General features: G+C 43.4%; 1 protein-coding gene across 4 annotated transcripts in view; it reads left to right on the forward strand.

Moving 5' to 3' along the window:
• The window catches only part of mpp7a (MAGUK p55 scaffold protein 7a), a 144385-nt gene that overhangs the window by 116855 nt on the left and 4426 nt on the right, over positions 1-23104 (forward strand). For all 4 annotated transcript variants that reach the window (XM_069151315.1, XM_069151316.1, XM_069151319.1 and 1 more), the window contains 5 exons: positions 3119-3289; positions 10332-10412; positions 13844-13937; positions 16773-16881; positions 18531-18674. In XM_069151315.1, the coding sequence (XP_069007416.1) occupies positions 3119-3289; positions 10332-10412; positions 13844-13937; positions 16773-16881; positions 18531-18674 (599 nt within the window). The remainder of the gene's footprint in view (positions 1-3118; positions 3290-10331; positions 10413-13843; positions 13938-16772; positions 16882-18530; positions 18675-23104) is intronic.

Here is a 23104-nt window from a genome sequence, read left to right on the forward strand (position 1 = left end):
CCCCCGGTGGCAAATGCATGACTCGAGTCTTTTTGAGTCATCTGTTATATTTTATGAACATTCGTCTGACTGCGTTGTACTTTTCTTTTCTTTTCTTCTTTTACAGTCAGAGTCGTTTCTTTTACAGATGCCGGCTCGCTGGTGTCCGAGTGGGCAGTTTGTAATCACAGTTTGCAGAGGCCTGCGGGTGCTTTCATTACACACGCTAAATTTCCTACGTGGCTGTAAGACATTATCACACTGGAAAATGGGCTTGCAGGACTGCAGGCGACTTCCAAGCAAGTGTATGTGTGTGTGTGTGCGCGTGTGTGTGCGTGTACACGTCTGTGTGTGCACTCAGTCACGGTGTTTACACTGTGTTAAATATGCTCATCTTTTTCCTTCACTTTTTTATGTTTCTGAGGCAAAGAGTGAGAGAAACGTGTGTGCGTATGTGTGTGTGTACATGCAAGTTTTTAGTTTTGGCAATTTACCCAGTCACGGCCTGGTGCACACCATTTGGAGATGTCTGTGTGTGTGTGTGTGTGTGTGTGTGTGTGTGTGTGTGTGTGTGTGTGTGTGTGTGTGTGTGTGTGTGTGTGTGTGTGTGTGTGTGTGTTGCTCAACCAAGGAAACTTTAACTCCATACCCTGAGACACACGCTGCCACTACTAAGCTCTCATTCCTCGGAAATTCAAAACAGAACTATTGTCAACAAATTTGATTTGACCTGTCAAACCGTTAGAAGAGGTATTGGATCTCTGTGCCATGCGTATCGTACATTCCTTTCCTCCTAGTAACCTTTACGCTTGGATCATCCTGTGACAAACATGCTGGTGTTCCAACATAGCTGAGGCTTTTCATGACAAATGGGCAGGCTTCCTTCATTTAAACATGACTCGAATCAATCCTTTGTCCTGGATCACATTAATTTCCATCCCCTCTAATTCGCTCTGCATCGGTCCTGAAGATGAGACAGTTGTCGAGGGGGCTCGGTTAGGGATGATGTGCTGCTTACTTCTGCATCAGGCTTTATTCCATTTCCCCTCAGGCAGTGCTTTGAGGGGAGAGAAGTCGAATAGTCCTCAGTATTTGGATGGAGTCATCAAGGAGGGTTAAATTGAACTTGAGGGGCTCCAGATCACTGAAAGCCCCCCTCAGCTGGCAGATTTATATTAAGGACTGTGCACCTGCCTACATGTGGAAAGTAGAAGCGACTGGCCTCAGGCTGAACCAGCGAGGTGGCAGCTTGACTGACAGAATTAATGTCTTCTATAGTATTGCTTAAAGCCTAATTAGCCCGTAGTGTGTTTACACTGAGACAAATCACTGACCAGTGTGGGTTTTTGGGTTTCAGCTCTCAGACACTGACTGCTCGCTTTGAATGAGATATCACTAACATTATACTCTTAATGTTTATTGTAATGATGTCAACCTTGTGGATATAGGTTACAGTTTGATGTCTTTACGGCAGAAATGCAGATAAGCGGTGTGTGTTTTCCACTCTGTGGCAGAGGGTAATATTCCCTGGGTTGGGGCGGAGGGGTGGGGCGGGGGGGGGGAGGGGGGGGGGCTGATGGTGCTGAATGAGTAGATTAACCACAGGAGAAATGGCACAGGCAACAGAAGCCACAAGTTGCCCACAGTGGAACAAAGTCTGCCCTTAATGTTCAATGTAACACTATATTCAGAGCTCGGGCGCGTGCGTACTCTCCCGCGTACGTATCCGCACGCTCATGTAAAAACACTATTATTCGGCTCCAATGACTTACAGTGTGTTTCATTTGTAACTCAGCATACGTCTGCTGCTCCATCCCTTTTTAAGGGACTGTTTGGAGAAGAACAAGCTGAGAAAAATGCAGACTGCTTCTCTTCACTGCTCGTCTGCGCAGCCCCGCAGCGGTTTGAAAATGTTGTGGAAAGTATTATGGGGGCAGATATCAGGAGCTGTTTCAACTCCTAATTCTTCTCTCAGTCCATAATTTTCATGCTGCCTTAATCATGCACGGGGATATTGCATCATATATTCGATTTCATTAATTACTGATTAAAAACTGAAATAATGAAAGAGAAGTCAGCTCATGGCAATAAGAAGAAATGGGATATTAGTCATTCTGGTTTCTGGAGATTTACCTCTTTTCAGGGTAAAACTGACATCTGCAATAAATATGAAACCGTAGTACTCAAATTAGGGCTAAATGTTTTCTTTTGATACTGTCATAGATCATCAGATCAAGGCATGCGCACGCTTGGATCAGTATGTTAAGAGGCCTTTTTAAAAGAAGTCAGAGGACACGCTGCGTCATAAACAAATCAGAGATGACAGCTGCTGCAAAGCGACCTGCACATACAGGAAAATGGTTTCTTTGTTGCCAAACAAGCAGCGCTAAATAATACATCTATAGTATGTAGGCCCGGGACACACACACCTCATCTGTATCTAAAATTTGAATGTGAAGGGATTGCAAATCAAAGCCTGACAGTTCTGTGAACAACCATTAACCACCTCGCAGTAAATTCACATACCGTTGCAATAAATTACGAGTAAAGAACACCAAATTTCTTCAGTTTCACACAATTATCTCTGGCTTTAGAAAACCATAAGTTTCCAGACAAATCTAAAAAAAACAAGGATGAGTCGTTCCAACCTTGATTGAAACATAGTTCATTAGAAAAAAATCCGATGATGTTTCACAAATGAAAAAGCCTTAAAACCTTCAAACTGTCTCCAAGGGATATGTGCATGCACAAAAGAAGAAAATGAGAATCCTCTACATATCACCAGGGGAAAATGTGAGTAAAGTGTTTGAGTGTGATTTCTTGGGAAACTGTTTGGCCGAGGGATTATGCTGCACTTCTTTTACCTACAGCAAAGATATCTGTCATAAAACCGAGCTGCACAATACAATATGAGGTCTTGGACATGGACCTGTGTGGATGTGTTTGCCAAGACACTGAAATAATCATAAATCGCAGCTCACAGCTGCGGCCTTATGTGTACATACAATTGTATGTATTGGAATTTACATACTGTCAGAGCCACACTAATTGAACAAACCTTTTTTTGTATCAAATCTGTGGATAAACAAGTTTCTTTCTTTCTCTTCTTTCTCCTCCGTCGTTTCATCCTGACCTGCAGCTGGGTTCAGAAGAAGCTTCCGTCTCAGCAGGAGAGACAAGAAGACCAACAAGTCTATGTACGAGTGTAAGAAGAGTGAGATGTACGACATGGCTGACGTCCCCACATACGAGGAGGTCATCCCGTACCGCAGGCAGAGTGAAGCTAAACACAGGCTAGTGGTCCTAGTGGGTGAGTAGAGAGCTTGTGTATCAAACAATAAAGGTCTGGACCATGTATTAAATGCAATGGGGCTTTTAATTTGAAACAAGGGCTTTTAATTTGAAATGGACACAAAAAGTCGTGCAAATCAGCCAACCAATGGTGTAACTGTAGACCGTTTATAAAAGTGGACGTACTTTCTGGGTCTGAAAAGTTTGGCCAATGCGGAAGTGCCTTAAACTGCAATACCATCGAGTACCATTAGCGGTGCCTTCCAAAAAGAACCTAGCTTCATAGACTCCCATTCAACTTCTCTCATGAAATACAAAGTCAATACAACTTTTTATACTCGCAATAATGGTGTCATCATTAAATTCACTCCGTCTGATCAGTGTTCAGGTTTCCGCTATAGTTGGCAAGTTGTAGTGTCCTCGGGTTCACAATCAGATTGAGCTAGATCCATCACTTGCTCCTCCCCCATTTGTCCAAATATTGTCTCTGCTGGCTCCAAAAAAGATGGTGAGGACCAAAATACCAAAGGTTAGGCTTCAAAACAGCACTTCACAAACCAATAGGTGACATCATGGTTGGTTGCTGCTTTGGTGAAAATGTATCATTCACTCACTCACTCACACACACACACTCACTGACAGACATTGCCTATATAGGGCTGGCCCTGCTGTAATAGTCGGATATTACCAGACCCAAATTTACAGTGTGAATAGATGACCTCGGCTTATTTTTGAAACTGCTGGAGCAGGAATTGGCAGTGACCATCTTTTACCATATGTTGTGTGCTGAAACTCAACCACTGCTGCGTCTGTTGGAACTCTTTCATCGTCATTGAACTTAGACGCCCCCCACTCATCCCTGATTGGTCCGCCTTTCAGAGTGGCTGAGCAAACCCTAATGCGAACAGGGTACCCTGACTATAATCACAATAAAGAATGAAGCTGTGAGCGACAGGTGGGAGGAGCCGGGCTACCGCTGTTGCAGTCCAGCCAAGTATACAACTGTTGTCAAACTCTGATGTCACTGCTTACCTCACACTTTGTTTTTGAGTCTGTTGCTGTTAAACTTGGCACCGTGGAGACTGTAGATTTTTAATGAAAATCCTCACCTCCCAGCATGGTGACACATACAGATCACAGAAACCACTGTGACTCAGAGCTTTGTTGCTCCAGAGGCCCCAGGTGGCCCGGCCTCGGCCTCCCATGACCCCCAACCCAGAAATGAGCTTCCCAACGAGGGTACTCACCCGCAGCCATCCTACTTCATTTAGACTTTTAGCACTCAGTGGAATCGACAGAGCAGACCTCGTATTAATCAGTCACATTTAGTGCTTTCATTTACTGCACCTAGCTCTCAATGTTCTTTCAATTTTTCAAGCCGATGGAATTGTTAACACTTGCCTGGAGGAGCGGGTGTTACAAAGCCCTCCAAAGAGCTTTATAACGTGCCAAGGTCTTGAAATGAATTTAGCGGTTTCTCTTTCTGTATTTGTGGTTGGAAGACGAGTGTTGCCAGTGAATGGTGGAACAATATGCTAAGCCAGGTGCAACAGTAAAGATTTAAATCTTTCTCAGGACCAACTGTACCATCAGGGAGTTCCAGGCTTTTCCATATTTTCCTTTTTAGGTTTGTTACTTGTAACAAAAAATGACAAGAATGTCCCAGACACAGATGGAACCAAACATTCCCTAAATTTTCTGCTTGATTCTGTTTTGATGTTTCCATTCATCAAGGTAAAAGATGCACTCAGGAAAGGAGGACTCAAACATCTGCTTCAGTCTTCATCTTTACTTAGATATTCCACGTGTTGTTTTTTTTTACATATTTGTCAGGTTAATCTAGAAATGAACACCATTGGCAACAATGTCAACATTGTCTTACTCTTTTCTTTTTTTTTTTTTGTCTTTGCTACACATGCTCGCTCCAGATTTGTGCTCCTGGCCTGATTGACCAGGCCTTGGTTCACTTAAATACGCCACACAGAGCATGGACTTCATCAGGCGAGCTGCTAATTAGCGAGCCCATTTTCCTGCCAGCGTGTCACAGCCTTACACAGAGGATGCCGAACTTCTCCCACCTGTCATGCTAATGTAAATATTTTCAATTAACTTACATAATTTGGAGGACAACCTATGGACTATTTCACACACAACTAAGCGTAAAGGGCCAAGGAGAGATCTGCTTTATGTTTCTCCTACTTCCTCTCCCTGGAGTCGCTTGATTTTTCTTATTTTAAAAACTTTGCTCTCCAACTGTCCCTGCATTTTTTCTGTTTAGTGGTGAGACACTTTAGTCCTCAATATAAGGGCACAACTAATAGTAACTTCTCTTCATTTAACCTTGTTAAAGGTTTAACCTTGTTAAATGAAGAAAAGTTTTAAAATTCTTCGTAATTTTGTAAACAGTGAGTCCTTCGTTTCAGACAGAGGTAGACAAAAGCATGTCTGATATGTCAGTTAGCTGCAAGCTGACTTTTTAATGTTTTAAAACAAGAACCCTGTAAAAAGGTCTTAAATATGTATACGATGGCTACAAACTACAACCGAATATCTCAGGCAAAAAGTCAGTGGCTTTGAGGGTCACTGAGCGGTGTCGACATTGGGGATAAGGAAATAATATTAGCAATACAAGTATGATGAGAAAAATTTTAAGATCAGATTGTTACATCTGTTTCAAACTCTGATAGTGTCCTGGGCCAGTTTCCACACAGCTAGAAAGTAGTTGACAGTGTGCTAATTATGAACAGAAACCTTTTGTTTTGTATCTGTAATAATAATGTAGGTGTTTTCTGCTTGTCCTTGGGAGAAGCTTGTTTAATACTGTAAGTAGGGAGCTAGTTAAACTAATGATTGTAAGTTATGTTAAAGCAGTTAACACAGTTTAATCCATTCCTTCGATTTTCAGAAGGCAAAAACAAATGACTTTTCACATATTCAAATTATGGTTATCGTTCTTCTTACAGCTCATTTACCGTGTTTAACATTTGGAGAAATTGAAGCTAAGCAGTGTTTGGAGGGAACGGGTTTAGGAAAAGGTCAGTGTAATACTTAAGAGAAGTAAAGTCTGCCTTATTGTAGGAGCTGCAGACAGGACGCAGCCCTGGATGCCTGACTTGGCTGCAGCCCTGCACTTTTTCCGCTCTCCAGCCCAGCACCTTCTCTCCACATTATTTTTATATCAAACATCCCCCGTCTCCTGAAGCGTCTCAGGAATGCCTGAGGGCGTTTCTTCATTAATGTGAATGCACATGTCCGCAGCGCTCACTAATGAATGACCTGCTGCCACCCTCCTGTACGTGAACGGAGCCTGAGATCTGTTTCAAAGACAAATCAAGATGCTTATCTGTCCGTTTTTACATTTCAAATCAGACGGCCAATGAAAATACATTTTTGAATACTGTATGCATAGTTTGAGCAAACCGCCGATGGTTTTGAAAGAAATCTGATTATTTAACCTGACAAAATGCTGTGTTGATTTCCACGTTTCCCTGTAACTTGACACACTGAACTTACAGTAAGATTTTGATGAATCCAAAGTTTTCAGTTTGGGGTTTAGCCCCAACATATGTCAAATGCACTGATGCTTAAGTGAATGTTTATGTGGTATTTAAATATATAAAATTGGAACTCTATATTAAGACTTTGCCCTGTTGAAAATCTGCATTGTAAATGGTCTGTGGCCGCTACATTGAACCACTGTCATCCTTTAAATGTGGAAGTAGTAAACCCAGCACTGGGGGTAGTGCTGTAACGTTGCGTGCCCTGGATGTGAGGCAGGCCTGGAGGTTTGAGGCCGGGTCGAGGCTCTGGGGCCCGTCGCTGCGCCTCGTCGGGCCCGGCCTCAGCCTTGCTGCACAAACTGCGCGAGAGGTGCTCCGCGTTTGGCCTGGAAGTTATTAAGCTCTCAATAGTACAGGCAGCTTCTCTAATGAGAGTGGTAATGTAGTCTGACACTTTTACTGGCACAGCAATCTGCGAGGACAGAGAGAGACAGCTGGAGGGAGAAGAAAACACATAAACACAATGTAAATACTGCATCCTAGTCCAGAAGATTTGTGGGAGTTATGCCTTTTTTTATTGTAGCGTTCAGATTTATAATGTTGCTGTTGTATTGAGGCATTGTAAAAAACAAACAATGCACAAAGAAGCGGCGTGTTCAAGGTCAGACGGTGGAACAGGACCACAGGGCACTGCTTCAGCTTGTAAAAGACCTGATGGTGGCCCTGTTGGGCCCCCTTGGCAGGCGGTGGTACAGCTGGAATAAGCTTTAATCACCGTCTGAGGTATTCTGAAGAAGGTCGGCTGCCATGCATCATTGATATCACAAGTGGCAAGCAAGGGAGCGATGTACAAGGTGAAAATGGTTTTACGAGCACGCAGAACTGCAAGCCGTTAGTCATACCAAGAGTAGCACACATAAGTCTGTTGGTCCCCTGCGGCCGGGCCTGATGTCCACACTCAGATTCATGCAAACAAGCCTGTGAGGAGGTTTGTGGTCTTCTGGGTGGACTGTCTGCAGCGCCGTGATTGGGCTCATGAAAGACCCTCTATTGCCACGCTCTGCCACCTTCAGCACCTACAACAACATTGGTCCACAGCCTTGTTCAAACAGCACAGCTGCATTCCTCCCGCCCTCCCGAAACAAATTCAAAATGAACTCCATTTCCTCATCTTAATAAATCAGCCCGGCTCTCGGCCCTCAGGTTCCTGGACTCTTTTCTTCTCCTACTGAAAAACTTGCTCTACCCAGCTAAGATTGATCGCTGTCTTTACTTGGCCATGTGCTTGTTTATGATACGGTAACCACAGAATGCCTCACGCCGTCGGTCCAAAGAAGGTCGGGGTATTTTTCGGTCTTTTTTTCTGTGGTCCTTTTGAATTCATAGTGGAGTCTCTGAGCACTCTGAGGAAACAGCTTTTATCACTTACAGCAGTCGCACAATAGGACTCAAAACCATGTGTTACTGGGTGCAGAGGCAGAGGGAAAGCATGGGGTGTGAATTTGTCTGTATGCGACGGCTGCCAGCGTTCAGAGATTAGACTTAAAAGAGCTGTGTTGTCCACACCTATTTATCAGGTTGTGGATGACTGTAAAACCCTCCTGCTTCACACTAAATGTAGAGGAACATCACAGATAGCATGAGAGGAAACAGGAGCACTTTCACTCCTGAGAGCTTGTCTCTTTCAAAAAGTTTTCCCTCTCCCTCTCTTTCCACCTAATCCACATCGCTGAGTGAACTCATTGTCCGTTTGTTTTAGAGGAGCGGCCTGCTAAACACATTTGCCTGGAGAGATGAATTTCCAGTAGGGTTTGATGCAATTGTAGTGCCTGCCCAGAACGTCAGGCATGCGAGGAATCTCGAGCCCAGATCAAGCGCTGTCTCAAACTGTCCACACACTGCAGAGCTGTGGTAAAACACCGGAGCACAGAGCCATGCACTTGTAACTCCACAACTGATTTCTTGTCCAGGTCGCTGAAGACATTGATGCCAGTCAGTTTAAATTAGGATGATGTAGCACCCTAGTAACAACAGCAACCAAAATACTGGAAAATGGCTTTCAGAGACAGAGAGCAGAAGATGAGGAGCCCAGAGAACATTTCAGTGTTTAGCCATTTTTGTCCCACCAAACTGAAACCACTTTAAATGGTTTGAAAGAAAATCTGAAAAAAAAAACAACAATCAGCTATCTGATTGCTGCATTTTTATATATATATGTATATGTACATATATATATGTACATATATATACTCTGTGAATTATAAAAGCTCTGTGACTTTTCTTCAGGACAGTAGCTTCTGTTCTTCTCCAAAATTAAAAAAAAAAAAATTGAATGTTCTGAGTGTGATTAACCCTAAACTTGGCCTCTCTTCCCATGTTGGCGCCCGTTAAATGCTGGAGGGATGCTCAGCTTTGGGATCTACTCTTGAATTAATAGTCAACACTCAATGGTCTCCACTGCCTTCTCCACTCCCACTCATTGCCTCTGTGTCCCCACTGGGGATGTGATGGAAAGTCCAGCTGACGGTTTAGGAAAAGGCTTTCTTACCTTCACTGTGAACCTGTGTTAGATAATGTTCTGTTAAACTACAAGAGAGCAGAGAGAGAGCAGCTGGTTTGAAATGAACTGGAACAGTAGATTTATTGTATTAAATCAAGTATCTGTGCTCAAAGGCCTTATATTCATTGTTGTTTAATTCTGTACTTGTCTAAATTAACAGTGTGGTAAATTGAATCATTTTTTTTCTTCCAAAAACAGAGAAACATTCTCAGTTTCTCAGAGGGCAAACAGCGACACTCATGCAGAAATCACTTCAACAGAACGTTTTGACTTTAAATTTAGATTAAAGGGCAGACAGGAGGTAAGAAAACAGATAAATGAATTCAAGTAATAATATAAAATGAAAATTAGAAATTAGAGCGATGACAAAATCGGAAGACCTATATACAATCCATACATTATTAGACCATATTTATTTGTGCAAAATAATCCTGTATTGCAAATCCATCAGCCATGATGTGATCTGTATATCATGTAAAAGTATATACACAATAATGTAAAAATAATGCATGTGATGCTATGTATTATATATATAAAATACACGTAATACAACAGTAAAGTATGAAATGATATAAAAGAGGAAGAATACCACAACATAGTTAAATAATATAGAATATTAAAAACAGTGCTTGTAATATACTGTCTAATCTCAAAGTGCAGGTGTGTTGCTGTAACGCTTGTTTTATTTATTTTGTTGAAGGGACACTCCATGCATTTCAGTGAAAGTTCAATCAGTCATGAGTATTGCCCAACATGTGAAAATATATAATTGTAGGCCTTCCATAGTTCTAAACAGAGCTTTGTAAAGTCTGATCAAATAGCCGTGATGATGTCGCCTGTAGCTTTGATGTTGAGGTCTTTTTTCTTTAAAGTATATTTTGAGTCTATTTGTTTCCTTCAGTTGATATGGACACGCAAAACTAAATAGTTGGAGTGCCCCTTTAACATATTCACAGGTCTTCTGTCATTTTTATGGAGTGTATCTGTGTGTTTTTGTGAAGGACCAACGGGTGTCGGCTTGAATGAGCTGAAGAGGAAACTGTTGATCTCTGACCCGCAGCACTTCAGTGTCACCATCCCACGTAAGTTTCCCCCACAGCTCTGACTGACTTTGGGCTCAGCGTCTTCAGATAGACTCCATTCGTCTTCCAGTCCTTCCTGTCCTCTGTCTTATCTCTGTTTGTCCTGTGTGTGAAGGTGTGTTTTATACATTCTGTCCTCCTTGAACCTTTTTACCAGACTGGAGTTTTAGATCTGCTGTTTATTGGCAGATGCATTTTAATGGGAATGAAGACACTGTTTGGCTTCCTCTTCGTGCTGCACTCGCACCAGTTTATAAGCGAGCCAGATAGATTGTGGGACATTGCGGACAGGCACCCTGCTGGCCTCGGCGTTCCAACCATGAAGCGCAGTGTCCCCAGTTTGCCTCCAGGCCGTCACTCCCCGTCTCTTTCTGCTTTACTTCGTTGCCTCTTTGCTGCTCTTCTAGAAAAGCATGAAATTCCTCCCAAAATCCCAAAACACTCAAAGAAAACCATAAGAAAGGTTTTTATTTATCCTCACCAAGTTATACTTGCCTTCAAGATGTTTAACAGGGCGCATAGTGCATCAAATCAACATTAAAATTCTACTTTTAAGGCAGTAAGAATGTCAGATTGGCTGACACCAAACTTTGCCTCTTGTCTTTTTATTTTCCTTCCATTTGAAACTGAGGAGGAGACATTAGCAGCAAGACAACAAAGATGTTTGAGCACTATTTTTCTCACTATACAAGAATCTGGTTCCTTTCTACTGCTGAAAAAGGTCAAATATTGACTTAAATTACCAGGTTCTGTTTCTATATTATGTAAGTAAAGTTTGACATTATTATCTTCCTTAAAACAAACATTACTGGCTGCAAATGAATGCTGTGTATCAACGCTGTTCACAGATTAAAAAAAAAGAAAAAAGAAATGAACAGGTTGTGTTTTAAAAAGAGTCAGCTGCATTTCTTCGTTTGTCTATGAGGGTTCCCTGCTGTTCTGTGGAGGAAGGACCCTCCTCGGACACTACAGCTGTGTTGTCATGGAGATAAGTTGCCTCCCATCTCCCTCCTCTCCTTCGGAATCCTCTCGTACATCTGTCCGCCGGGACAAACGCACTGGAAACACATTCTGCTAAAATGTAAGCGCAGCGAGAGCGCCGCGGTGAACCCAGCAACAAATCAAAATAATCACTTTAGGTGAAGGATGTTTAGTTTACTCGTTCCAGTTTGGTTTGCTTGTGCTGTTTAAGCAATGAAGGTCCAGTCTGAGAGCTAAACACACACATGCAGAGGGAGATGTCTGGCAGCAACACCCAGGCCAGCTCTCAGGCGGCCCGGCTGGTCGTGTCGAGGCCCGGCTGGTCGGTTCTCCTCCTGTGTAATTGTCAGCTTTTCACAGTCTGCCTGACAAGCTCCACATGATTTCTACCACCTGAAGTCATGCCATTTCACTGCTTCACAAACTGGCACCAAGCTCTCCTTTCTTTCTCACTTTATTTCTGTCTCGTTCCTGCGCTGCCTCCTCCCTTTTTTATTTTTTTTATTTCTTCCTTTTAAGGACCCAACGACAGCTCGCCATATTTCTGAACACCATCCAGCTCGGCTGGAAACGACTGGATCTACACACTTTGCCAGCAGTTGTTTTGGTTTTTTTGAGTTCTGAGATGTCCCAAAGCCGGGATGTAGGGACAAATATATATTTTTGATTTATACATTTAAGCAGGGAAAAGGCGCTATTAATGGCGCCGTTACCATCTGGGGTTTGGAGGGAAACTGCAACATGAGTTTGAGGAAATATGAGGACCGCTGATATTAATTGCTGTGTTTGTTGCATGCCGTGTGGCATAATGGATGTGTCCCAGTCGAAGTCTGACACTTGAAATGTCCCTGGTATTAAAATCCCATTGGTGAGGCCTTTTTTTTCCCCACAAGACCTGTTAATTGTTCTCAAATGTGACCTGTGATGCTGTTGTTTAATAGAGCCCAGACAGTCTGATTCAGACCCGTATAGAAGACGTATGGCACAAGCCTTGGCTCTCATTGAGAGGAAAAGAGACTCGGAAAGTATCTCGTCCCCCTTTTTTTTTTTTTTTTTTAAGTTTGATTGCTGCCAATGGACACATGGATGTGTTTAACACTTGCTGTTGTTTCGGATTAAGCCCGAAAGCGTTACCCCCTTTTTGTTAATTTGAAAACCGGAGTTTGGGAGACCACCGGCTTGTGGCCCTGGTTACGTTTTCTCTCTCTCTCTCTCTCTCTCTCTCTCTCTCTCTCTCTCTCTCTCTCTCTCTCTCTCTTTCTCTGTGCTCGTCGCTGTAAAATGTAAACCAGCCGTCTAAGAAACACAAGGAGCATTGCAATAAGCCATTAGAGTTGAGGGGTTAAACATTTTGATTCCAATCCAAGCTTACAGATATTTTCCATGATTTGCGAATGAACGGATTCACATTCTTTTGTTGCGTTGTAATTATTTTCTGTGCCACAAAGCAGATGCCAAAATAATGCACGGTGGATGGCGTTGGTCTAACTACCGAAAGGCTGTTTGGCACCGTGTCTTACACATTTAAGTATATGTTATCTTATGACAAGGCTGTTCTGCTCTTCTCCGTATGTTTTTCCTACTGTTGTCTGGAGCTGATGACAGAAAGCCATTGATCGTCTTCAGTGTCTTCTCCACCACAGCTGGATTTATGGCTGTCTTTCCTTCTTAAGCAAGTGACACATTGTATAAATCACACCATTGGTTTTCCATGAACCCTTTAAATCAGTCTGGGCCATGTGAAGGACAGGCAGCGGTCCACTACGAGGGCACAGCCTCCGCACATGCTGACAAAAGGAACCGCCCAGAGGAGAGTGAAGCACAACATGGCACTTTTGATTGCAGGTGATAAAAGTTTAATAGTTTGTTTTGGAGCTGGTCGGACTGTCTGACGGGCGTAAACCTCTCAACTTTGACCTTTTGAAGCACTCCTAAAAAGAGCCGGAGTGTGAGGCGACCCTTGACCCCTACAAATCCACCAGCGCTGCCTGCTCACGTTCCCTCCACGTGCCGCCCCCACCGCCCATTTTACAGCATGGCTTTATGGTTTATGGCTAACTAAATGCAGCGACTTGATGTTAATGAGAGCTCCCAAACTCAATTACCTTACAGCCGCTAACACTGGTGGCTAACGCTACGGCTTCTGTTCCTACAGGCACTGCAGCCACATTACAAGAGACAAATTTAATAAGACACCGTAAACCTCTGCTGAATGTCAGCTAAGTGTCTGAGTTCGGTGCTGCAGCACTACAGGTTGTGTATTTTATAGAGCTATTACACAATAATATATACAAGGGTTGGCATGACCCATCGTGCCGTGTTTCAGACTTCCAGCGTTGTTAATAAGGGGCTCAGCTCAGATGGTTTCTGCCCCAACAGTGAGTCAGACAGTCTGGGTTTGAGGTAATCACTCCCTCTCTCGCTCTCCGTCTTCGTCCTCTCTCCCTCAGACACTAGTCGGCCCAAGAGGAACCAGGAGAGCGACGGCGTGGAGTACCACTTCATCTCCAAACATCTCTTTGAGACGGACATCCAAAACAACAAGTAAGTAAAACTCTGACTGTTACAAGTCTGGAAAAAAATATCCATCCATTATCTATTCCCAGCCACTCCTGCACAGGGTCAGGTGGGACCGGTGCCTATCCCTGCTCACTATGAATGAAGGTGGGGTAAACACTGGACAGGTCACCAGTCCATCACAGGGTCAACACAGAAAGACAGACAGCCATTCCCACCAACAGCCAATTTAGATTCACCAATTAACCTAACATGTATGTGTTTGAACACTTCGAGGCCTGCAGCACCTGAAGAAACCCCCACAGATGCAGAGAAAGCCCAGATAGGCCCCAGCTGACCAGCATGTTCAAACCCACAACCTTCTTGCTGTGAGGCGAAAGTGTGAAAACTGAACAGCTTTAATAACACACAACACGCTTCTGCAGCACTTAGTGGACACTTAATTACCAGTTAAAGTTAAACACAGTGAAGTTCAAGCAAGTGAAACTCTGGATGCACAACTCTTCTTCCATTTGTTGTAGTTATTCTCCACACTGCTTATATACTGTATATTCAATGTACCAAGTATTTTGTATGTAGAGAAAACTCATTTATAACCAATATTCAGCAGCAATCCATCTCCTTTCATTTGACATGTTTACTATTGATGGAGCAAACATTCATTACTATTATTATGTAACTTTACTCTCGACATACTACTTTTGGTTTTTAGGATTATTACTATTTTCTTTAAAAATGTTATTCCAGTACCATATATTTCCTTTACAAATTTATTTTCAAAATGTTTCAATCATTTGGCCCTAAAGCTGAAAACGATGCAAAAATAATGGAATTTCAGTTACTCATATAATATTTTATTTGCTCTTTTGTCGTTGTTGTTTTGTTAATTCACCATTAATTCATATATACGATAAATATAAAAAGATTTTTTTTTTTTTTTTTTTTTTTAAACATAGAGAGCTTCACAATGAAGAAGCTGGAGCAGGTGAATTTGTGGAATTTTTGGATTAGTGACTTCAACTAATGTTTTATTGTTGTTCAATTAATAGACGGATGTTTGAGCCATTTTTCAATCACGCCACAATCATCACACTGTTTAATGTAGTTCTTTGGTATTTCAAAGTCTCACAAAAAGTCTGTGTTCAGAACACTTGAGATCTTCGCAGTGATAAAAACAACAGTGTCTGCGTTCTGAACCACTAGAGGCAGCGCAGCAGGGAGAGCAGCGGTCGGACCGGTCCACTGCTTCCTGCCACTGTTCAAACACAGCCCTCCCCACTGTCGTCTGTGTGTCTCTGTAACTGAGTGTGAGCTGGTGTTGACAGGGCCGGGCCCTGTGCTGGTAACAGATCTCCAGACAGTGGCCCCAAGGTCTCCTGTCTCTGCTTCCTCCTTCCCTCAGGCGCTCTCTCTGAATCCAGCCGCACCGCGGCCCGCTTTGACATTTGTGGCCAACAAATTCAAATGCAAGTTGTAATAGTCATAAGAATGATTGATGCCTTTCTGCCGGTCTCAAAAAAAAAAAAAAAAGATGCACTGCGGGGTGCACATGCAAAACATTTATGCACGCAAACACACACACACACACACACACACACACACACACACACACACATAGTGCTGATGACACAGAGGGAAGCCTGTGGTGGCGAGTGCTTATAGAGTGTCAGAGCATGCAGAGAGGAGAAGGGAAAGGGGGGGCTGTATATTTAGGCCATGTTGCGGTGTAGGTCGAGGCATGCGATGTTTTTCAGCGAGTCGGAGGGTGAGTGACGGAGCTGTGATGTGGGATGGATGCTTGGGACACTCCACGCTGAAATTACAAGGCAGCAGAGCAGAGGAGGAGGGAGATGAACTTGTTTGCGTTATGCCTCATTGCATGCAGCAGAAACAATGCACTGTGCTCAGAAAAATAAGAGGCTCTCTGAACCGGGGCCACAACATGTGTTTAGCTTGAACAACTTTCCCAAGGGAAGCCCTGTTTTGTGTCAAAATGGAAACAATCCATACACTCAGTATATCAAACCTCCACTGGCATGCTTTGCTGTAATTGATATACCTTCCCCTCTGATGACACACAGCATAGAAGGCTGCAAGGTGTGACTTTTTAAACACAGGCTACTGTAGGCTCTTAAATAAATTTCCTATAACCGTATATGAGTTTTGTTAGAGACTTAAAAAAAAAAAAGAAGCTGAGTAAAACTTTCTTACATGGGCAATTACCATAAAACTTTCTCTTTACATGGCATCAGTCACACTGGGGCTCTCATTCTGTCCGACACTCGTCATGAGCCGACTGTGAGCATACCACGCCGACCTATTAGCTTCAAATTCTTTCCACGTTGTTGCTCTCATTTTTTTCCTCCTTGTTTCCAGCTAAAAATACTCCGTTGGCTGATTGGTGCGAAAAAGGAGAATATTATCTGGTTGGAAAAGTGTTTGTTTGCTTGCACCCATGCAGCTGAAATCCCTGTGGATTGAATCAGGGAAGATTTTTTGGGGGCTTTGTGGTTTTTCTGGAACAAACAGGTGTTACTGATTGAAAGAGTAGCGCAGCAGATTATATAAAAACACGGTCGGGCCAATGCGTCTGGTTTTTAAGTTCTGCTAAAGAATGCTATCTTCAAAATCTGTCAGCGGTTGAAAGAGTAATCCTCCTGTCCCTGTGGATTTGTTGGGTTTTTATATATCATTATTTGGAAGATGAATCTCAGGAGTGTGCTGGCACAGACAACCAGATTAGGATGGGATTTCTAATGTTTCTCCCGTGGGATGTTAGTGGTGCATTAGATTCAAATCCCTACATGAAAAATATTTTCTGGTTGTTTTCTTGCTCAACGATCTTTGTATCTCACCTCTCAGGTTCATTGAGTATGGGGAGTACAAAGGGAACTACTACGGGACAAGTCTGGACTCGGTACACTCCGTCCTCTCCAAGAACAAAGTGTGCCTGTTGGATGTCCAGCCTCATGTGAGTGCGCCCGACCTTTCCTCTGCATCCTATTCTCTCCCACCTCCTCATTTCACTGTATTTTTATCCCTTTGGCGCCTCCCTATCTCAGAAGCAGATCTCCCTCTTCGCTGGCTCTGCTAAAGGCCTCGGCTGTTTGCTGAGTTACCAAAGCTGGTTTCTGAAGGGGTCATTTTCTAGGGAGCAATTACTGCTAATTTCCTCTATTTGAAGATTTCCTCTTTGGCTTATGTGTCTTGGGTGGTGGCGATCAGACCTTACACAAATGGCCGGCTTGATGCTGAGCCCCGACAAACCCGTGAGCATGATTTCCATTAGTCCGGGGCAGGGCGGGCATCGTCCAACCTCTGCCCCACCGGCTCCTCTCCTCTGTTTGTTTTCACTCAGTGGATAATGACACACAGGCACAAATACAACATTACATAGATTAGCCTGGCAGGTTGGAAAACCACCCAGGCTTGAGCAGCAACGGGAGAAAGAGTCTGTGGAAGCTCAAGTGGGTGTTCGTACGTTTCGGTATGTAGTTTCTAGTGTTGTGTGAGCCAGTAGTCGGTCGACGTACCTCCACTATGAGCCCGTTCTCCAACATTACTCACGGAGCAGAGTCGAAGCCTGGTGCTGCTCCTGTGCTGACTGACTGAGGGTCTGATGAAAGCCACACTCAACGCTCCCCAGTGGTTACTCTGCTGCCCCTCCTTTGGGTTTTAATTTCATCTTCCTATCAGCTGTGGGTTTGGACCCACTGCCTAATAGCACAGGGAGAAGCCCCGATGGAGGTGCCAGAACCAGAGGGCGCCTGACGCCACCGCTAACCAACCCTGACCTCTGAGCCACCTCTGGAAGAACTGATTGGTGGTGTTTTTTCCTGCAATTGTCAGCAAAGAGGAGACAAGAAGAGCAGGAAGATGTGTCCTCCACAATCTAAAAGAACCACACGCACTTTGCAGTCAGGGGTGGCTGTTTGTGTCACCCAGCCACACATTAAGTCAGTGTTACCCATCCTTTATGGTTTGTATCCCCTCTAAACGCAACAGCCCTTTATCACGACATGTGACCAGTGTGTCATCTTGTGACTTTTATGAATAATTTTCAGAGGATCTCAAAAACAATCAGCATGAATAAAAGAAATCCAGCCCAGAATCATGGAAAGTAGATCTGCAACCATCGATTATTTTAATTACAGATAACTTTTTTTTTCTAATTGAATTGCTTTTTCCTTCAAGAACTATCAACATGTTGTGGAAAAATTACGTGATAATTTAAAATTGCTTGTTTCTTTAACCAGCCGTCCAAAACAAAAAGCATTAATTTATAATGAGCTAAAACTAAGACGAGTAGGTAATCTCACATTTTAAGAGCGAGAACCAGAATTTTTTTTTTTCTTGAAAAATGTAAAAGGAAAATTGATGAAGGGTTATCAGAAATGTTTTTTTTTTTTTTAATTATTATTGTTTATTGACTGATAAATGAATGTATTCAGTGAAAAGTTTGGTCTCCAGTTTTTTTACACCTCATGATCATGCGATTGTTAACTGTTTATTGAATGACTCTGGGGTTCTACTTTTATCTTTTGCCTCCCAATTTGTTTCCAAATGTTAACACCTTTCTCTACTCCTTCTTTTCTCCATTCATATTTGTTCTCCTTTCAGACCATAAAGCATCTGAGGACGTCAGAGTTCAAACCGTTCGTTGTATTCGTGAAGCCTCCGACGATCGATAAATTGAGGGAGACCAGAAAGAACGCCAAAATCATATCAGGCAAAGACGACAAAGGAACCGCCAAACCATTCATGGTAAGAGGGGCAGCACGTTTTTCACACACTATCGGACTTTTTTTAATCAACATAGTTCATTGTTTAGTGGTTTTAACTACTTGAAGTACCAGATGGGTCAATCGCAGGAAGTCTATATAATTTCAGTGAGTAGCTAATCTAACTGGACCATGTAATGCTATTCAGATTAGATTAAGGTAAATGACAGTTTAATGACCCCTGTGAGGGAATCAGGTCATTACAGCAGAAAGGAACAGGATCTGGCTAGTAAGGTGAACGTTAGGTAAAGAAGAGGGATATTAAACACACATACAGGAGATTCAGTGGGGCTCTAAATGTGTTTTTGATAGTTTTTGTGGTCAATACTTGTAAACATGGAATGACTTTATACGATTTTGACCTTTTATTCATGTCAACAGTGAGTCAAAGTGAAGGCTGAAGCCGCATCCAGTGAAGAGATGGTGTTATACTGCAGAAAACACATGGCTTTACATCTAACAGATTAGCAGCACAAGAAATAACAGAAACACTATCTGGACCCTGCGTGTGCGCGGGCGTGTGCGCGGGCATGTGCGCGGGCGTGTGCGCGTGCGTGTGATGAGGTCATCCCTTATACACCTTCATCCCGGCCCCGCGGGGACACAGATGAAACCAATTAGCCGGTGTTCGGTGCTGCTGTGAAGTTGACTGGTGGGGGAGCGGAGGGTGGTGGTGGGTGGAGGTGTGGGGGGTGGTGCGAAGGCGGATGATGGTTTTCCCAGCACCGTCGGGGCCGGGTCTTTCTTCACTCGCGTGTCTCACTCACCACGGGCAGTGGTGAGGCCAAGATCGCAGTCAGCGACACGCCCGGACGGCCTGACGGGATACCAGGAGGTGAGAAACACGAGGAGCGAGGGAAGCCAGGGCGGGGGGGCTTGTCAGAGAGATGGAGACTGACGGAGATGAGGAACTGTGGAGGAGGTGGTGGGCTGTGAACCAGAGTTTTTTAGGTGCTGCATGCTGGGCAAAGTGTGACACTTAATACAGCTGGAGTAACATTTTATGTATATATACATATGTATATGTGTATATATATATATATATATATATATACATATATAAATATATATGTATATATATATATATTACATTACATTTCATTTAGCTGACGCTTTTATCCAAAGCGACTTATAATAAGTCTAAACGTGATATGACCAGAACCTGGACCAGAACCTGCGCCGCCTTCTGAGTGAGAAGAGGACGTATTCTCCTGATGTTGTGCAGCATGTATCTACAGGAACGTGTTGTTGCAGTGATGTTGGCAGTAAGAGAGAGTTGACTGTTGAGTGTCACGCCGAGGTTCCTAGCAGTCAGGGTCGGGGATAAAACAGAGTTGTCCAAGGTAGTAGTCAGGTTGAGGGTGGGACAGTCTTTCCCTGGAAGGAAGAGCAGTTCAGTCTTGTCGAGGTTGATTTTCAGGTGGTGTGAGGACATCCACTGAGAGACGTCAGTCAGACAGGCAGAGATTCGTAGAGATTCAGAGAAACCTGTGTTTCACAGATATATATATATATGTGTGTGTGTGTGTGTGTGTGTGTGTATATATATATATATAGATATATATATATATATGTCTTTCTTCTCATGTTATCAAATCAAGTTGCCTTTTGCTGCGTAAGTAAAACCTGGTTTGCCGTCATGGAGAGATGTGGCTCACAACTCGCATTCATTTTATATGGGATGAAGTATTTGCCACAGAAAGGCAGTGCACAACTTCAGTCACATAATTATTGCAAGTAAATATTAATTACAGCTTATTTTATCATTAAAAAAACACTCCAAATAAGACTCAGTTCCAAAGATGCCCCTATTTGTATTCTTGTCAGTTAAAGTAATAGCAACAGCATCAACGACAGAAAACTGTATTTTGATGGACAGAGCGATGGATCTGCCTACATGTGGCCGAGTGGGGACGTGTCAGCATATTTCATATTCGCTAACTTTTAAAACCTAACCAAAATGGACCTTTGTGAAACCCCAAATCTGACTTCCATAAATCCATCTTTAGCAAGAGACCCAGTGACAGTGAGACTCAATCTGAAACGACACAAAGAGAATCAGACTCTGGCGGCAGAAAAAAAACAAACTGGAAACTATCAAGATGGGTAACAATGGCACCACTGCTGGGTAAAATCCTCCAGTGTGCGTACAGCGTGCGGGTGAAAGTCAGCTCAAACATCTTGTAGATATTTAAACTTCACTGTCAGACTTTTAAAGCCTCGATACAGACACAACGTCAGCTTGCATTACTCCCACAAGTAAATATAATTTGGCCTCAGTCTGCTCCTCGTGTCCCAGCCGGACTCTTGAGAACAATGAGCTTCAGTTGTCAGAAACAAGCTGCCTGCTAACAACCCATTGCTGTTGCTGTTATAACTCTCTGTCCATTTATTAGCTTCTATTATTCTCCCATGCAACACAAATATGCCTCCGTAAAACGGTGTGACAGGGAGGCATATTTCAGCCAGGTAACAAACTAGGTTGTGTGTAAATGTTCATGTACACCGACAGGTTGTGAGCCACCGCAGGTTTGTTGTTAAAGGCTCTGAAAGGGAAGCTGTTGTTGGGTGAGTTGCCTCAGACAGTTTCTATCCTCCGCCAGCTGTATTTCTCTCAGAGACAGACAGGTCTGCTTTAATGATAAAGACCGAGGAACAGTCGTCTCATTGTTCGAGCAGAGCAGCCTGACTTCAGCTCCATTGTTCGAGACGGAGACGATTCAGGGTCGGTTTTCAAAAAGCAGTAAGTGATGCAGAAACAAGCACAACAGAGTGATATAATGCTGTGATGTAACCACAATATCTAAAATTACCTCAAGAATGTCAAATGATTGGAAGAGATCGCTTTGGTTTTCTTTAAACTGAGAGGACAGGTGTGTTTCACTGGAACAATGAAGCAGGTGTCCCGCTGAGGTCGTGTGTGTCTGTGTCTGTGTGTGTCTGTCTGTGTGTGTGTGTGTGTGTGTGTGTGTGTGTGTGTGTGTGTGTGTGTGTGTGGCAGGGGGGGGGGGTTAAGAGATGATACTTGAGGCCAACACGTGCTGTTTAGTGCCACTAAAGTGCAGGAGAATTTTCCTTACTACTTAGATTTTTACAGCAAAGAGCAGACAGCAAAATCAAAAAAATGTAATAAATACAACAAAGAAAACCCTAAAAAAAAAAAATAGAAACTGACAGCAATTGGATTCTGTAATGAGTAAAAGCCTCAGAGGTAAAACCAAAGTCAATAGCCTTGTATTGTGCAATGAAAACGGCCATTTATCTGCGCTGGACAAAGTACTTCAGCAGGCGCAAGACGCTACATCATTTCATGTGGAAATTAAGCAATCGAATGGCAGAGGGGATGAATGAGTCCCGGGTGCTTGTTGGCCCTCCAGAAGTGGCATCGGCTCAAACTGCCCTCAGAGGAGAGCGGCCCAGCACCGGATGCCAGAGAATATCCACTCACTCCTGCTCGCCCAGCTTTCCACTGGCCTCTTCTACCTTCATTATATTTATCTCTCCACCTCTTTCATTTCATCTGTCTTATTATTTTCATGTTTTTTGATTCTCTTTCCATCTCTCCACTCAGTTTGATATCCCTTAAGTGGCTTCCTGCTGTGATTAATGTTCTTTTACCTGGAAAGGTCCAACTAGAGACTCCCAGACTCGCTGGTGGACGTGGAAACATCATACTCACACATAGAAAACTGCACACAGAGGTTCCCTTAGGAGAGGTCACGGATTGTCTTCCTGGTGTTGGACACGGTGGTCACCTGGAAGTCCTGGTCCAACAGTGGCGGTCCTGCGTGGGCTTCAGTCCAGACCTACAGTGGAATAGATTCCTCTACAGGCCAACAAACTGTCTGCCCTCCCTGAGCCGTCTTTGTGTCTCCTCCTGTCCTCTTCCTGTCGTTGTCCGAGACACAGGATGATAAAACCATCACCAAAGACAATAGAGCGTGCGATGCCGTGTGCTGTTGTTCGTGAGGCAGATGCATGCTACAGCTCGGCAGAGAAAAGCAGACGGGGCTTCTGCCGACTGTCCCAACGAGTGAGAGTTTATATTTAGCTGCGCAGCTAATCCATTATGAAGCGGAAAACCACCAGAAACATTCTGCAGGAACTCCTGGCTGGAAGAAATGTCTCTAAAAACGGAGCCGGTTAGGAGTTTGAAACTTTTACGAGGTTGTGTTTATGTGCGCATGTACACACTCGGCTTGATGCTACTTGTGTGTGTTTGAGTTTCTAAGCTTGAATGTGTGTATAATTGTCTGTTTGGCAAAGGGGTCTCACTATAAAACTGTATCTGTCCAGAAATCTAAAGCTGAGTGTTCCCAGTAAAAACACAAGGCTAAATCAGTGCTGCCACTTTAGCCTCACTGCTGCACTGAGGGCAGATTCAGCCCGGACCAACACAGTGGGACCACCGCA

Source organism: Embiotoca jacksoni, unplaced genomic scaffold, assembly GCF_022577435.1.
Source record: "Embiotoca jacksoni isolate LCO1_2020_lvr unplaced genomic scaffold, fEmbJac1.0.p SCAF_17, whole genome shotgun sequence".
NCBI lineage: Eukaryota > Metazoa > Chordata > Actinopteri > Embiotocidae > Embiotoca > Embiotoca jacksoni.